Here is a 17,284-nt window from a genome sequence, read left to right on the forward strand (position 1 = left end):
TATTTGAAGTTTTTTTTCTATTTCTTATGTCATTCCAAACAGCTTGTCCACAACAGGGACCGCTCATGCCGTTCGCAAACGGACGTCAGACGTCTGAAAATTTTAAAATCTCACTGAAATCTCCAAATACTCTAAAGAATACAACTCCTCCCAGCTTGGGTACTGGCTTGCCAGGCATGTCAGTCATGACCGGCGGCAGCACCAGTGGTGGAAACGGCGGCGGCGGCTCGTCTGGCTCGCATTTAAACGCTAATGCGCTGGGCCTTGGCCCAGCAGTATCAATACTCTCCAATGTAACTTCGACTAACCCGAAGACGCCCAGTCCTAGCACTCATGAGGTAATGTATAGCGTTGATCTTATAATGTGAATTAAGAAAACAAAACATTTTTAAAGACCATAGGCTATGGACGATAACAAATTGTCTGTAGTAAGAATAGGGTCAATATTATTAACAAATTGTAGAATTCATATTTTCGTATCTAACGGGTTTGCTGGTGTTTTACACATTTATTGTGTTTTGCGGAAATAGTATTCAAATTTCATTTCCGCTGGATTTTAAGAGGACCATAGCATCGCTAATTACACATTTGTGATCGGTTTTGACTGGCCTGACTAACTTTCGAATATGTGATAATATTAACAAAATGAATGAACAGAATGTCCCATAAAAATAAAAACACAAAATTGTGATTCTAAAAGTGAAACAGTAGAATTAGCTGAAGTCTGTCAGTACACGTGTATTGTTTACAACACACTCTTACAAATATATGTACCAACAGAATACCAAGGACTTTACGGAACCCATTGACAAAGTGCGTGACGATTCCATTAACGATTTGATTGCCACCATTGCCAAACTGGACTCGAATGGGGTGCAGGTGCTGCCCGAAGGTCGCACTAAAACCACGTCACCGCAGGTGCACAGCTCAACGGACCTGTCCAACACACAGGAAGGTGAGATGACAATGATATCCTTTGATAATGGTGCTGTATTGTGTGGAGTTGTAAATTGAACCAAAGCTTTTATTGGGTGTTGGCTGAATGTAGACGTGGCGACATTTGTGATTTCGCAACTGCAATATAAAATTTAAAAGCTTCTACATTAATTTAACATATTTTCGAACCCTTTTGTATCGGCAAAATAATCTTGAAGCAATTTAACGCATTTTGTTTAAGTTATTGCCACAATTGTAAACAAATTCTTATGTCACTTTGCTTTGTTTATTTCTATTTTCAAACAAAAAACCAACTCGTATTTTGAAAACTACGCATAATAATTGAAATGATATAAAATTAAACAACTAACCTGTATAAACAACAATCTAATTAACGTACACACCCAACAACGCCTACGCCAAATATAATAAAACAAATACCAAAACGAACAAAACAAATACATCGCATTACACACTTTTCAAAAAACAAAATACACACACACCTGTACACATACACACACCCATGCATATAAAACACAAATGCAAAACCTAAACTAATCATATCAGTTAATAATAAAAACGAACAAAAAGACGATCCAAACGAGGATTGGTGTGCGGTCTGTTTAGATGGCGGCGAACTTATGTGCTGCGATAAATGCCCAAAGGTGTTCCATCAGAACTGTCACATACCTGCGATCAGTTCGCTGCCCGACGAGAGCGAGAGCTGGCAGTGCCTGCTGTGCGTTAATCTCAAGGAGTTGGCCAAAAACGAGGATAATACCCAGAAGCAGCCTGGCGAACTAAGTCGGTTGGAGCTGATGATACTGCAGCGCATTTGTCTGGAGCTCTATTGCCAGTACGAGCAGAGCATTAACTTCCGGGAGCCGGAGTCGCCAGCTAATACAAACTACTATGAGATTATATGCAAGTAAGTATAGTTATAATGTCTATATAACTTGTTCCTTGGACTCATTTCAATCTTTAACTACATTGCAGCCCTATGTCGTTGGATGTTATACGCACGCGCCTGGATCCGTCCAGCCCTAATCACTATAAAGATATTGCCGGGTTCGTCTCGGACGTGCGACTGATTTTTAAGAATACCTATCTTTTTTACCAGGTGAGCACAATTTAGTCACCACTCTTTGCTCTCAGTTTAATAGGCAATGCGTTTGCTTTCAGGAGGATTCTAAAACATATACCAATGCAAAATATTTGGAGAATTTCTTCGAGGAATTACTGCTAAAGTGGCTGCCAAATTTCGGCAGCAAGCATAAGAATTGCACCAGCAATGGAAGTAGCGCCTCCACTTCTTCTACATCTCCTGGTTTAGTGGCAGCAGCGGCCGGTTCGCCGTCGCCAATTGAGAATGGACGCAAAAGCTGCGGCTCGGCATCACTGGGTGACAGTGAAGATGGTTGCCTGCCTCCCAAGCGTTCACGCCGCACGGCCGAATAGAACGAACTTCTGCCCATTGAGAAGGGGCCGGATGAGGAGCAGCACTCAAAGGGACAAACAGATGAGGGAAAAGAGCATGAAATGCCAGATTTGCCACAGCGTCCACGTAGTCTGGGGAGTAATGTTATTCAAGAGAGCGCGGATTATGTGCTGCAGCTATTGCATGCATATGCCGCTGCTTTCGGACTGTAAGCGATTTGTAAAAAAAAGAAGCAACATATCTGAATCTGTACACAAAAGAGAAGTTGTCCTGCAGGACACTCTTATCGACACAAATTCATATTTAAAATTAAATACTAGTCTGTTCCGTAAATTGCGATTTCCAATCTGCAGAACAGACCCGATGGTCTTCGTTGTATATTGAACCTTGAAAGCTTCCCATAGTGAGCCGCAGATTGTAAAATCGATGAGATACCAATATAAATATTTATACATCTATATATCTAAGAAAAAAATGAACAAACTTGCTTGTGTACACTTAAATCTTAATTTTAAAGCTGTAAATAGGATTAATATGTGTATTAAGTCATTTGACATGATTTATTATGGAAAAAATCATTTACATTATGTTAAAGTAATATATAGTAGCAAATACTTTTAACTACAATCTAAGTGTTGGTTGCATATACAAATATAAATATAGACATATTAGAGATTAAATCTATGCTAAGCTAAAAACAAATTTGTCATATCTGTAAAAGGCATTGGCTAGGACCTCTTGAGTTTCGTTCACATTTAATTAAATTTAAACATGTGCCCCATCTCTAGAGTTGTATTTACTTTTGTGATAGCGAAAAACAATAAGATGAACAAATCACTTACTATTATACCCATTTCATTCACATTAATATTAATTGCTTTCGAATTTTAATCGTACATAATCATAGAGTTTCGTGCAGCATCATAAACAAAAGAAGAACAATTCGTATACGCTTTATATAATTTGGATTTAATACTATTTTTTTGCACTTTTAAGACAAAGCCGTTTATCGCTCAGCCACAACAGCATACATTCGTATACTTTAAGACATTTGTATTAAGTCTATGATACTAAATAAATACATTTATAAGTATTATGAAATTAAACACAATTTTATTGATTATAAGTTTGTCGTTCGTTTGTATATGTGGCGTATTTATTATTGATGTGTATTTGTGAACATATGTATGTAATTAAGTGTCGTAGTAAAGATTAGCTCAGTTTCTTGCCAAAGCTTTAATCTTTGGTAAACTATGTTGTCTTTCATATGTGTTGTAGCAACTGTAATAACATAGGATTATAATGGAAACTGAACAGTATCCAAACAAAAATATGTATATTTTTTATTAAACTACGGCAATAAAATTGATTGGCCGAATATGTAAAAAGTTTTGTATGATATCAAGTCAAAAGCGAAAAAAATAAAGCAAAATAAGTATTTTCGTAAACGAAAACAAAAACATTAACTAATATAGCAATGCATACGAACTATATTGGATTTATAAAAGCATGGTATAACTCGGATATGTGCAGAAGCAGCGACATTTTGTGAGCAATCAACATAACAGATGAGATGATTACATATTTTTTCACTATTGAATGGGCTTTTTAAATTAAAATGACTGTGTTATGAAATTATTTAATTAACTAACTGAAATTGTTTTTCATTTACGGCTATGGACTTTCGAACTTTCTTTGCTGCACACCATTCTTGTTTGTGCACATTTCTTTTGCTTTGTTGGGTTAATCAACTGTTATATGAGACTTCGCGCAATGCAGTCGGGCCATTCAAATCGGCTACAACGAAGTAAGCTTTTGAATCTGAAAGTAATATTTAAAAAATAAGAAATCGTCATTTTTATCGAATTTTTATTTAGTGTTGATGAGATTTTAGGAAAATAAAATGTTTACGGAAATTTCTAATCCGTGTTACTCGAGTACTTCATTATTCAATGTTCGACTGTAGTTGAAAAAATGAAGCCACAAAAAAAGAAGCCATATCTCTTAAAAATGTTCGTACGGGTGCCTTCCAGTTTTCGCATATTTCTCAAAAATGGTTCAAGCTCCAGTAGGATTGCGGGAATTCAACCACATTTTTGTGATTTTTGAAAACGGGAACGGGGCCAATAGTCTGAGTAGTACGTATTAGCAAAAAGCCAACTATATAAGTAACAGTAACTAAATCCTATACTCCCAAACGATGCCACAGATGCATGCGGAGTTACTCCTAAAGCAAACAAAATTGCGTACATATGTAATGAAACTAAGTGAAATATAATTCAACAAATCAATACAAGCAGATACAGAGAAGAAAAAAGATAAAGATACCATGTTGAATGTGAACTACAAGATAGAAATTATAGAAATAGTTTATCTGTTTTTAGCTGTAAGTTTTATGATAAATAAACATAACTACTATGCACTACTCACTGTGAAATGAATTATGAAATAAAACAAAGTCCGAAAATTCGATTTCAAGTAAAACAAATCTTCATTTTGTTATTACCAACTAAAGTTCAAAGAATCCATCACTGCGCAAATGCTGTTCCTCGGATGTCTGCTACATTAAAAAGCGCTGATCGATGAGCGTCTTGCGGGAGACATTTTCACGCACCCAATATCGAAATGCGCTGTGGAGAAGCTGGAAAGAGGAAAGTGTGAATAAAACATAGAGTGTGATTGACCAGTGGAGACAAATCGACAAACCATATTAAACGCACAGCTCACAGCTATGCCAATCCAGACGTTGTCAGTCAAAAGAAAAGATGAAATAAGCATTAGAAATTCTAGAACAAAAATCTGAAAGTGATTGCCCAGCAAAAGTACGCGAGAAAAACTTAGTGAATCATCAATGTAGAACGTGCCTTTGTCTGAAAATTAAAAAGAAAAGCTCCAGAACAGTTCAACAATATCGAAAATTGGAATGTAGAAATTATGTCTATTTTTGGTTTTTTATAACAACGGTTCACTTTTCATCGTGAGAAGGAATTACCAATATATTTTCTTTTTTATGTATGAATGCACATTTTGGTTATAGATAAATGTATACATATTCCAAATAACGAAAGACCATTCAATTTTACTCACTTTCTGTTAAGTAATTATCAATCTCACAGTTTAGAAATTTTTCGATAAAACTTTTCTCCTTAATAATGTAGTCCATATCTTTAATGGCCTACGAAAACAAAACACAGTTATGAAAAATGAATAGAATAGTTAAGCGAATACTTGTATAACTTACGTGGTCAATAAATGCACAAAAGAAACGATTAACGCTAGCATAGGCAATCGAGGTACGCTCCACAGTGCCATCTATAGTGGGTATATCCTTTTGATAGAGCGATTGTGACAGACTTGCCGAGCGTTGGAAAGGTACAAGCAAACGTTCTAAGTAAATTCTTTAGAGACAATTAAAAGTAAAATCAAAAATTAATAGGTATGCGAAATAGTTATAACTTGGAAGAGGTTTCTTTTGATTTTTGAATACATATGTATAACTCAAACGTCTCAGTTCTTAAATATGAATAAATGATGCCTCCTTTATTCCTTTATAGTAGTTTTCATAGTTGTACTCTGTATATGAAATGTACAAGAGTATATTAGGTTTGCGCGAGCTGAAAAAATGTAACAGGCAGAAGGAGGCGTGGCAGACAAAGAATATATATTCTTGATCAGCGTGACAAGACGACGGATCTAGCCCTGTCCGTCCGTCTGTCCCTATGAACACCTTGATCTCAGAGACTATAAGAGCTAGAGACACCAAATTTTTTTACAAAGATGGCTTATGTGTGTACGCTGGGCAAGTTTGTTTTATTTTTTTTGTTTTTCTCCCCCCACTTCCACCCTACGAGGTTTTGCCGATTTTTCATTCGTATAATCGCCTATATCTCGGAGACTAGAAGACCTAGGGATTACGCAGAAAATTTGTATTTTGGAATTTCCCTCGCATAATTATTCTACAAAGTCGGGACACCCGACTTTAGCTTCTCTACTTGCTATTATTATAACCTGTACCCGTAGGGTAAAAAGGGTATATTAGGTTTGTGCAAAGTATGTAACATGCATAAGGAAGCATGTCCGACCCCATAAAATGTAAATATTCTTAATCAGCATGGCGAGAGAAATCGATCTAGACATGTCCGTCCGTCTGTCTGTCCGTTTGGATGAGCCTAGGGCTTCACGAGTTTATTTTATTTTTTTGATTTTCTCTCCCTACGTTTCAGAATTTCTGTCCACTGTCCATACAGACTGTCCACATTTCAAAAGCAACATAGACCAATCTTTGCGCACGTAATATGTACAAGTATATAAAAATATCTACAATTGTTTCAAATTGCATTGAAACCGGTCAATTCTAAGAAAAGTTGTACTGCGTACGCCCTTGAGAACTATTCAAAAGGAAGCGGAGCGATAGCAACGTAGCAGAAGTGCAATTAGAATTGATTAAAAATACACAAACTACATACATACATATTAAGTTCAAAGTTGAATTACAGCCTTCGCTCGGTATACTCAGAAGATATACTTAACTAAATTGTTTTGTCCTTAATCATTATATGTACGGTTCTTAATGACTTTTTAAATGAGTTGAAAAAGCTACAAAGTATCGAAATGAACGACTTGCCGTAAATTGCGGGGCGGCAAAACGATGTATGCCTGCTTGTCGCTATCCATAAGCAGACCACGTCGACCACACATGCTCTGCGCCTCCCTCTGCAGCTGCATGATCATCGAGGACATGTCCGTATCGGCGAAACCATGCGGCGAGCGTCCATGTATGTAATAACCGAAGCCGGGATCCATTAAACTGAATACACTGATGTTTGCGAGACTGCAGGTGTCAATAAATTGTTGCAAAGGTTCGCCAAAGATGCGCTCCACGAGCAGTTGGCGTATGAGTAACTGTAGGAAATAGGATCCCACATAGAGCAGTGCTAAGAGGCAGCCACGTATCGTGTTATCCTCGTGGGTCACCTGCGGTCGGTCCAGTAGTTGATAGACGCACAGGACGATAAAAGCCTGAACCGCACTGGAATATTTTTGGGCCATACTCAAACGGACCCATTCGTTGGCCGTGAAGAGCAGACGCCAGGCAGACACATTGTTCTCTGCCACATAGGTGCGCACACTTGAGCAAACCGATGAGGTGTCCAGATTGCTCTTTAAGTTAAAATGGTTTTGTTCGGAGATGCGCGGACGTTCCCAGTCTATAAAGAACAGCTCCAGTTGGCTGGCGCGCCGTAGTTGGACCAACAAGAAGACAAATTGCAGCAGGCAGGCGGGGTATATAAGTGTACCCAAGGCATGACTATGCTTCAGCAGTGGCAGTGTGATCTCCAAACTACGCTGAGTCAGATATTCCAGCGTATTGAAGCAGAGGATCAGGAGTGTGGTGGTTAATAATGCCAGCGCTACATTGCCGGCCAAGTGGAGAAGAAATTCCACCAGGCAGGAGACCTCGCACAGTTCGTCAGCCGTCGTATGTCGCCTCCTTCGACGGATATTGTAGAGCCGAAGCAGGGCCACTGTCAAGGCGACTAGCAGCAACAATGGCAGTGCCACTTCCAGGAGAAGTTGACGATTTGCGCCCTCGTGGAGACGTGTAAAGCTGAGCCTCAACCGAATAGAATACAATTGCTGAAGCGAAGCATTACTGGTCAGTTCGACGCTACGATATCGTAACCGTAACAGCGGAACTCCAATACGGTTATTTGAATGGATATCGTAATGCAGCTCAAGGTACTCCACAAAGCGAAGGCTGCGATAACGCTGCAACTTATATGAATCATCATACTGGGAAGCTACGGCACCGGAAGTGTGATGGCGTATCCGAGGGTGAGCCTCAATAAGCTGAAATCGCGTAACCAGCTGCCACTCCTCGCGTTGCTGCCGCTGATTTTCTGGGATCAGTGTTTCTATCAACACTGGCAGTGGGTGAAGGTACCAATGCTTATCGTCATTCTTGGTGTAGTTAAGGTACAGATTAAGAAAATTATCGTTTGCCATCAAAATTGCGAGGTCTATCAGCTGGCCCAGCGTCAGTTGGCAGTTGACATCGCGAGAACGTTGAGCGAAGCGAAGTTCCAATGCGTCCGTTCTTGGCCCATGCAGCTGACAAAGATTAACATCCTGCAGACTAATACTACCCCAACGTTTAAGACGACCAGTTAGCGCATAGTTGGTGCTAAACATTTTTAGTTGACTCTGTAAATCAGAGAGAGCTCGTTTTAAGTGAAAAGCTCGTAAGTCATAGTTAGATGACGAACCTGTGCTCCTTCTAATAAATATGCCGATTGGTCCTCCAAGGGTGTGCCCAGCAGCCTACTCGTCACTTTTCCCTTCTTATAAAATAGAAATGGTTGGAGGCTCCGCAACGGTTCTCCGGCATTGGCATACTTCATGACCACATCCGAGACTTGTGTCAGCAGAAATGCGCTGCATGGCGAATGCTTGTCCAGGGAGTAATGGGAAAGTACACAGAGATTGGCCAACTGGTTGCAGGCACTAGAATTCCGCAAAGCCAGACAGAAGAAGGCGACAAACTTCAGTTCACCAAAGTGGCCGTAGGTGCTGCTTAGTGTCTTTCCGCTGTTGCTGGTGATGGTCTGCCAGAAGGCATTGTAATGCAAATAGGGACGCAGCAGGGTATTGGCTATGCAGTAGTCCTGGTAACGGAAGTTATATATCGGATCGCAGCTGTGGCAATCGCTACCATTAGACGCCACTTCTGTCTGGGTAAGTAAAATCCCACCAATTGGCAAAGGAAGGTGGAGGTTCACTGCCGACGTAGCGTTTAGGTATCGCAAACTGCAGTCCTCCATGACTTGTGGTTTATCGTCCATAACGAGACAATCATCACTTGTAGAAGCATCTGTGGGCTCCTCGAAACTTTGATTTGATTTTTTTGAACATAATTGCAGACAAGTTGGCCAAGTTTTGCTGGGCTCGAAGATAATGATGCTGCCATATGGACATTTGCAGGAGAAATCTGTTAAAGAATGTAATATTGTATGTACTCGTATGTATGTTCATAACTTTATTTCCTGGCTAGATCGAACAACTAGGTTATTTTTATACTCTGTACATGAAATGTACAAGAGTATATTAGGTTTGCGGAAGTTGAAAAATGTAACAGCAGAAGGAGGCGTGATCAGCGTGACAAGACGAGTCGATCTAGCCCTGTCTGTCCGTCCGTATGAACACCTGGATCTCAGAGACTATAAGAGATAGAGACACAAAACTTTGCACAAAGATGCCTTATGTGTGTACGCTATACGAGTTTGTTTTATTTTTATGATTTCCCCTAACTTCCCCCCTATGGGGGTTTCCCGATTTTCCATTCGTATAATCGCCTATATCTCGGAGACTATAAGACCTAGGAACACCAAATTTTGAAATTTTGGAATTTCCCTCCCTCCCCCTCTCCCCCAAAAATCGTAACTCCCGTAATTCTTGGAATTTCTAACTCAAATTTTGCAAATACCCCCAGTTAATTATTATGTGTCCGTATGCCAAGTTTCTATGATAGACCGGTTTAACAAGAAGTTATAGCCATAAATATATTTGCTGCTCCAGCGCTGCTCAAGCGATGCCCGCAGCTGTTGTTGATGTTACTGTTTGGTTGACTGCAAACATGTTTACACAGACACGAATAGATGCGCATAGGCATTCATACACTCACATAGACGCAATTGCAAGTTTCTAAATTTTTTTTATTTTCTATAATTATTGTAAACATATGTACAGAGTATTTCAAAGTCGGGACACCCGACTTTAGCTTTTTTTCTTGTTATGTCAAGGAAAAGGAAAAACTGATCAATCTGACGAGACCAATCAGCCTTATCAATTGCAGAATTGGTAGGGCCTTTCTCAAAGCAATCTGCACATTCAATTGGCTTACCTATGCATTGATTCCTGTTAACATTTTATTTATTGTTCTGTGTATGGAGATAAGAATATGGAGAACCTACTAATTAGCCTGTGTAGAATTTTTAGCATAGCTGTTTGATCTATAGAAAACATACAATTACGAAGTATGAACAAGAGAACTATGCTATAGCAGGTATTGCCCGTCTTAACCCGGCTCAATATAATGTTTCCAATTGTATTTATTTTGTGTGTGCATAACCTACCCATATGTTTTCACCTTATAAGTTACCAGTAGGAAGACATTTAAGGTATTTAAATGAACATTTTCTGTTCTTGACAAAAAATTCTTCAGTAGTCCGTTACATTTTTGTTCTTGCCAAACTATTTCGTTAAACGAACATGACCACTATAACTAATATTTTTTAAAGCTCGTTTTCCCCCCTTTGGAGCTAGAATTTTCCAAAAGCCTTTCCTAGTGTGCTCCTACACTATGATGGATACTATGAAAGGATACTTGAGTCCAAATTTCATCTTTTACCGTTTAGGCTGTGCGTTGATCACCAATTAGTCAGGACAAACTGTTTTATATATAGAGATAACGCAACGTTTTAACACGGCACTTGTGTCAATGCCGTGCAGCGATGAGCCACGATCAAAAAGCACTGACAATTCTCATCTCAACTTGCTAGAGTAAAACTTTCGATAGTTGAAGCCACCGATACCATCAAAATATCGAAGTTTGAATGCAATAAGCAGAATATTTAAATAATAAAATCGAACTATTTATTGAGATCATCATCATAAGGACAAATCATATACATACATACATACATCTGCCCGCAATGCGAAGCAGAATATGCGTAGCTCCGTTATTCGGTTTCTGCTTTACTATCGCTTACGCAGTCGTTGCCTAGCGACGGTAACTGTAAACTTTTGGCGTTTTGCCTTTGCAATTAACATTAAATGGTCACAACGAAAGAAGAAGAGCAAGCCAATGACTTGCAGTTGTTGTTGTTTTTAGAGCATTATTTTTTTTACAATCAAACAACTGTGTTCGATTGCCCAATGTATACATTAATACGAATGTACATGCTATATTCATACACAGGCATACATACATCTATATATATAAAACAGTTTGTCCTGACTGACTGACTGATTGGTGATCAACGCACAGCCCAAACGGTAAAGGCTAGGAAGCTGAAATTTGGACTCAAGTATCCTTTCATAGTCTAGGTCCCCACTAAGAAGGGATTTTGGAAAATTCGAGCTCCAAAGGGGGGAAAAGTAGCTCTTTTTTGTTGGAGCTTGAATTATTGGGGTTTTCTTGGGGCACAAAAGGAAACCGCGTCAACAGCCCACAGCCCAAACGGTAAGAACTAGAAAGCTAAAATTTGGGCTCAAGTATCCTATCAGGGTGTAGATGCGCACTAAGAAGGGATTTTGGAAAATTCGAGCTCCAAAGGGGGGAAAAGTAGCTCCAAAATTTGTTTGACAAATCCGCATTTTTCAACCGATCGACTTAAAACTTAGTTTCTAAAATCAATTAAAGAATACAAAGAAAACTGCATACTCGGTTTTTTAAATTTTTTGTTGGAGCTTGAATTATTGGGTTTTCTTGGGGCACAAAAGGAAACCGCGTCAACAGCCCACAGCCCAAACGGTAAAAGCTAGTATGCTGAAATTTGGGCTCGAGTATCCTATCATAGTGTAGATGCGCACTAAGAAGGGATTTTGGAAAATTCGAGCTCCAAAGGGGGGAAAAGTAGCTCCAAAGTTTGTTTGAAAAATCCGCATTTTTCAACCGATCGACTTAAAACTTAGTTTCTAAAATCAATTAAAGAATACAAACAAAACTGCATACTTAGATTTTCGTTGGAGCTTGAATTATTGGGGTTTTAATATTTATTCACTATTTCAAATGAAAAGTTTGTGTTATAAATTTAGTCCGATCGATTTAAAATTTGGATAATGTAATCTACGTACCTAAATCTACAACTTTGCATTCAAGGATTTTCAAAATATGCATTTTACAAAAGCAGGCAGAACAAACAATACAAAATATCAAACAGTTGGGGACAACTAAGTATACATACACACACACACATACAAACAGCTGTTCGTGTAGTTGCGTGCAAACGATTGAAATAGCCAAAGCAAAATGTGAGACACTAATGTGTGAATGTCCATACATATGTGCACATCCTGTTAGCAGCTGGGCCAAATAGTAGTTGACCTGCCCATGTCTCCTTTTGATCCACTCCTTTATGTTTCCTAGCAGCTTGTGTGTCCATCTTCTTTTGGTGGATGTGTCCCAGCGGTGTTGCCATGTTGCCATCGCCTCATCACTTAGCCCCCGGGAGTATGTTACGCCGGTTCTTCTGCCAAGGCACCTCTGCTTTTCTGCCTCTGCCAGTAGCTCTAGCGGTGGCATTCTTGCGATTACTATTGCTGCTTCCGTTGATACAGTACGGAACGAGGAGGCTACCCTAAGGGCACACCTTCGGTAGGCTGAGAGCAGGTGCTTCTTATATGAAGTTTTGGCCATTGCTTCAGACCAGATGGGCGCTGCGTATAGGGCTATTGATGTGACTACATTCATCAATAGTAACCTTCTGACTTGCCTCGGTCCACCAAGGTTGGGCATTATTCGTGCTAGGGCATTGCTTACTCCAGCACACCGTCCTCCAACATATTTGAGGTGCTCCTTGTAGTTGAGTCTGCTGTCCATCATGACTCCCAGGTACTTGATTGCTGCTTTGGAGGTGATCTGTTCATTCCCTACTTCTATTGTTATAAACTCTACTTTTTTCCTGCTGCTTACAAGTAGTACCTTTGTCTTGTGGTCAGCTAGTTTGAGTCCAATGCTTGCTATCCAGCTCCTAGCTATTGCTACAGTTTGGTTACACATTCTTGTCAGTATGTCAAGGTGCTTTCCCGTCACTACTATTGCTATATCGTCCGCGAACCCAGTGATTTCTGCCCTCTTGGGCAGTTCCAGCCTAAGTATGCCATCATACATTATGTTCCATAGTATTGGGCCTAACACTGATCCCTGTGGTACACCCGCTGTCACGGCATAATGCTTTCTGCCTTCGTCTGTGTCGTACAGGAGCACTCTGTCGTTAAGGTAGTCCCTAATGATCTCTACTAGGTACTTTGGTACATTTTTCCCATCAAGTGCTGCAAGAATGACATCCCAGTCTGCTGAGTTAAAGGCATTTTTTACGTCCAGCGTGATAATGGCGCAGTACTCTTTTTCTCCCTCGAGCCACCGCACTCCTTTAATGGCGTCTTTCGCTGTGTGTATAACTGCTGCTATCGCATCTACTGTGGAGCGGGCTTTGCGGAAGCCATATTGTCGGTCTGAGAGGCCATCTCCTTCCACTGCTTCGTCCAGTTTTCTGCTAATTATTTTTTCCAGTAGTTTGCCGGCAGTGTCAATCATGCAGAGCGGCCGGTGGCCTGAAGCGTCCTGGGCGCTATTTCCTTTTGGGATTAGCACCAGTCTTTGCTTCTTCCCGATCCGGGGGAATTTCCTCTCCTTAATGCATGCGTCGAAGGTCTCTCTGAATAGTTCAGCTTCGTGTTCGATGGCCGTCCTGAGGGCAATGTTTGGGACTCCATCCACCCCAGGTGCTTTCTTTAGTTTTAGTCCTCTGCTCACCACCTCTAATTCTTCAAGAGTGACACCTGGGATGTTTTCTGTGGCCTAACAGCTTGCCACTGAGTATGTGATTTCTGCCCTCTGGGGGAAGAGGCCCTCCACAATTGCCTTGAGCTTCGTAGCGCATGTTGTGACTGGTGAACGGAAGCTGCTTATCTTTTTCATTACCAGCTTGTACCCTGTGCCCCATGGGTTATTCTCAACGTCGTCGCACATCTCTCTGTAGCAGTTCCTTTTGCTTTGGGTGATAGCTTTTTTTAAGGTGGCTCTCGCAGCCTTATACTCTTCTTGGAGTTCGACAAAGTTTTCGCGACCTCTAGCTCTCTGGCATATTCGACGTGCGCGTATGCATTTCTTGCTGAGGTCGGCAATCTGTCTGTTCCACCAGTAAACGGGTTGTCTTCTAGCCTGTTGGCCTTTCTTGGCCATAGACGCGTTACAGGCATCAGCAATGCAACGCATCAGGATGGACGCTTTGTTGCTCGCACTACCCATTAGGTGATACTCACCCATAGACAGTTTGAATGCCTCTTTGTCGAAGGTGGTGTCTCTCCATCCTGGATTGGGTCGGGTGCCATTTGTTGGGTTCCGTCTCGTAGGTCGTCTGTGGATCTCAAATATTATTGCCTGGTGGTCACTGTGCGTGTATTCATCCGATACGTGCCATTTCGTTGAGGGTAGTAGGGCAGAACTGATGAAAGTTATGTCGATCTTTGAGCTTCTCCCCCCTCTGGAGAAAGTGTCCTTTTCACCGCAGTTGAGCAGTGCTACATCCAGGGTTGCAAACGCTTCAAGAAGGTATTCTCCCCTGAGTGTGTGTGTGTGTATGTATACTTAGTTGTCCCCAACTGTTTGATATTTTGTATTGTTTGTTCTGCCTGCTTTTGTAAAATGCATATTTTGAAAATCCTTGAATGCAAAGTTGTAGATTTAGGTACGTAGATTACATTATCCAAATTTTAAATCGATCGGACTAAATTTATAACACAAACTTTTCATTTGAAATAGTGAATAAATATTAAAACCCCAATAATTCAAGCTCCAACGAAAATCTAAGTATGCAGTTTTGTTTGTATTCTTTAATTGATTTTAGAAACTAAGTTTTAAGTCGATCGGTTGAAAAATGCGGATTTTTCAAACAAACTTTGGAGCTACTTTTCCCCCCTTTGGAGCTCGAATTTTCCAAAATCCCTTCTTAGTGAGCACCTACATTATGACAGGATACTTGAGCCTAAATTTCAGTTTCCTTACTTTTACCGTTTGGGCTGTGGGGTGTTGATTGTGTTTCAATTTTTCCACGGAAAACCCCCCCTTTTTCATGCCCCAGTAAAAATGGTGAAAAACCAAGTATACAGTTTTTCTTGTATTCTTTTTGAGAGTATACAAACTAAGTCTGAAGTTAATTGGATGAAAATTGTAGATTTTTCATACAAACTTGGAGCTCGTTTTCCCTCCTTTGGAGCTCGAATTTTCCGAAACCCCTTCTTAGTGCTCACTTTCACTATAAGAGGGACCTTGTGTCCTAATTTCAGCTTCCTAGCTCTTACCGTTTGGGCTGTGCGTTGATTGCCAATCAGTCAGTCAGTCAGTCAGTCAGTCAGTCAGGACAAACTGTTTTATATATATAGAGATTCGGTCAAAACTGAAAACTACACATTGCACTTATGGGATATTTTTCATGTCTAATGCAACATGGATACAGTATCAAATAGACCAGTAAAGAAATTTTGCTTCTCTCTCTTAATTAATTGGCTGAAATAGCACCCAGGTAATAAACCACTGCTCTCAGCGCCATTTCAAATTGTTCACAAATTACCTTTACATTTCTTGACCTCGTTTTGTATTAATTCCCATCTCCCCTTCCTAAGTGGTCGTACGACCGACCTATTAACCGTTGGTCACAGACCTTAAACACTTGCAGATTGTTACGTCGCTGCATGTGTTTTCCAAACATTTGTTTAATCAATAGACTACTTACAGTCCGCGCTTGGCTGCAGTTTTCCAATATTTGCAACATCGTTGCACGGTGCACAGCGATAATGGTTTAAGTCGTAAAATTCGTTGTAACTGCACTGCTTGGGGCTTTGAAAACGGAACGCATTGAAGCCATTGGCGTTGAACGTTTTGGGAGATGTAGGCCGTTGAGCTACGTCGAAAGTAGTGCAATATCCTAGCCTAAAGAATGCCGCAGTACAGAGTAGTAGGAAGAGCCAATTGACCAGCAGGAAGCACATAATGAACCCTTTTCTTCAGGTACAAGGAACGCACTTAATGCACTGAAATTCAAATGGGAACTGAAACCAAGAAATCGGTGTCGCGCTCGGCGTCGTTGTCGACGGTTATGTCAGGGTGTGCAATTGCAGGTAGGTAAGTAAACAAGTTCCTTAAACTGGGGAGAGCGCCAGCCATATCCCTTATTGTTTGCCAAAAGTTGCTATAGCTACTCAACCCTGCGACCTCCCCTGCGACAGGTTCGGTCGTAGCTCACGCATGCAAAATGGCAGTTCACGATTGCATAGTATTACTGTAGTGCGTGTTTGCTTTGCTATTGCGCCTCGATTGTTGTTCTTTGTAGGTGTCCTTTTAGCTGTTGGTCAGCACTCATTGGAGAACAGGGCGGTTACTTGTTACCAAGGGCGTAGGAAGCTTTTACCAAAGGGCGGGCCCAAAAAATTAAAATTTTGTAGGGACCGCAAATAATGATTATTTTGTTTTTTTTTAAACGAAAAAATCATTCACTTATAGTAACTTTTATAAAGCGAGGAATTTACTGACATCCTTTTTAAGGATTATCTATGTATTTTCACCATGATTTATAAATTTTAATTTAATGATTAATTTTGAGTTTTACTTTAAAAATTAACCAATAATCATTATTGATGAGCAAAAAAATAAAACTTATAAGATAATGATTATTCTTTGAGTTTTATTTTTTTGATCAAAAATAAAACTCAAGCTGAAATTTTATCTGTTTCATAGGGATTAAGGACAAAATTTATATATATCCTTAATCAGTGAGTCAAGGGGAACATTTTTAAATTATTAATTTTTAATTAACTAAATAATTAATTTATTAATTAATTATTTTTTAAATCACAAATGCGAATGTATGTAACAGGCAGAATTATATTCAATGCAAGTGAGTGTCGAATGGGCATTTTCTGCCCTTAAATTGGTGTTATCGGGTCTAAGGTGCAACCTTACGCCGGACTCATTACAAAAAATATTTTTTGTAAAATTAAATAATTAATAGTTAAAGATAAAATAAAATAAAATTTAAAAAAAATAAATTTTTTTTGTGAATTAAAAAAAAATTAATTAATTAAAAATGTTAAATTTGATTAATGATTATTGGTTAATTTTTAAAGTAAAAC

The 17,284-nt window shown here is 39.6% G+C and overlaps 2 protein-coding genes across 6 annotated transcripts in view; one reads left to right on the forward strand and one right to left on the reverse strand.

Moving 5' to 3' along the window:
* The window catches only part of LOC115620642 (transcription intermediary factor 1-alpha), a 31,091-nt gene extending 27,616 nt beyond the window's left edge, over positions 1–3,475 (forward strand). For 2 of the 5 annotated variants that reach the window (XM_030513985.1, XM_030513986.1), the window contains exons 6-10: positions 43–338; positions 781–955; positions 1,528–1,864; positions 1,933–2,056; positions 2,122–3,475. In XM_030513985.1, the coding sequence (XP_030369845.1) occupies positions 43–338; positions 781–955; positions 1,528–1,864; positions 1,933–2,056; positions 2,122–2,394 (1,205 nt within the window). In that variant the 3' untranslated portion in view covers positions 2,395–3,475. Of the gene's footprint in view, positions 1–42; positions 339–780; positions 956–1,503; positions 1,865–1,932; positions 2,057–2,118 lie in introns of all 5 variants that reach the window. The other 3 variants (XM_030513983.1, XM_030513982.1, XM_030513984.1) reach the window with 3 other exon arrangements.
* Positions 3,476–4,541: 1,066 nt separating this feature from the next.
* On the reverse strand, positions 4,542–16,144 carry LOC115621900 (meckelin). Its single transcript, XM_030515729.1, is given in 7 exon segments — positions 4,542–5,015; positions 5,081–5,244; positions 5,462–5,549; positions 5,616–5,772; positions 6,999–8,578; positions 8,665–9,362; positions 15,889–16,144. Coding segments are annotated over 7 exon segments (3,075 nt in total). The 3' UTR covers positions 4,542–4,883.
* Positions 16,145–17,284: the final 1,140 nt, after the last annotated feature.

Source organism: Scaptodrosophila lebanonensis, unplaced genomic scaffold (genome assembly GCF_003285725.1).
Source record: "Scaptodrosophila lebanonensis strain 11010-0011.00,11010-0021.00 unplaced genomic scaffold, SlebRS2 tig00000024-arrow-pilon, whole genome shotgun sequence".
NCBI lineage: Eukaryota > Metazoa > Arthropoda > Insecta > Diptera > Drosophilidae > Scaptodrosophila > Scaptodrosophila lebanonensis.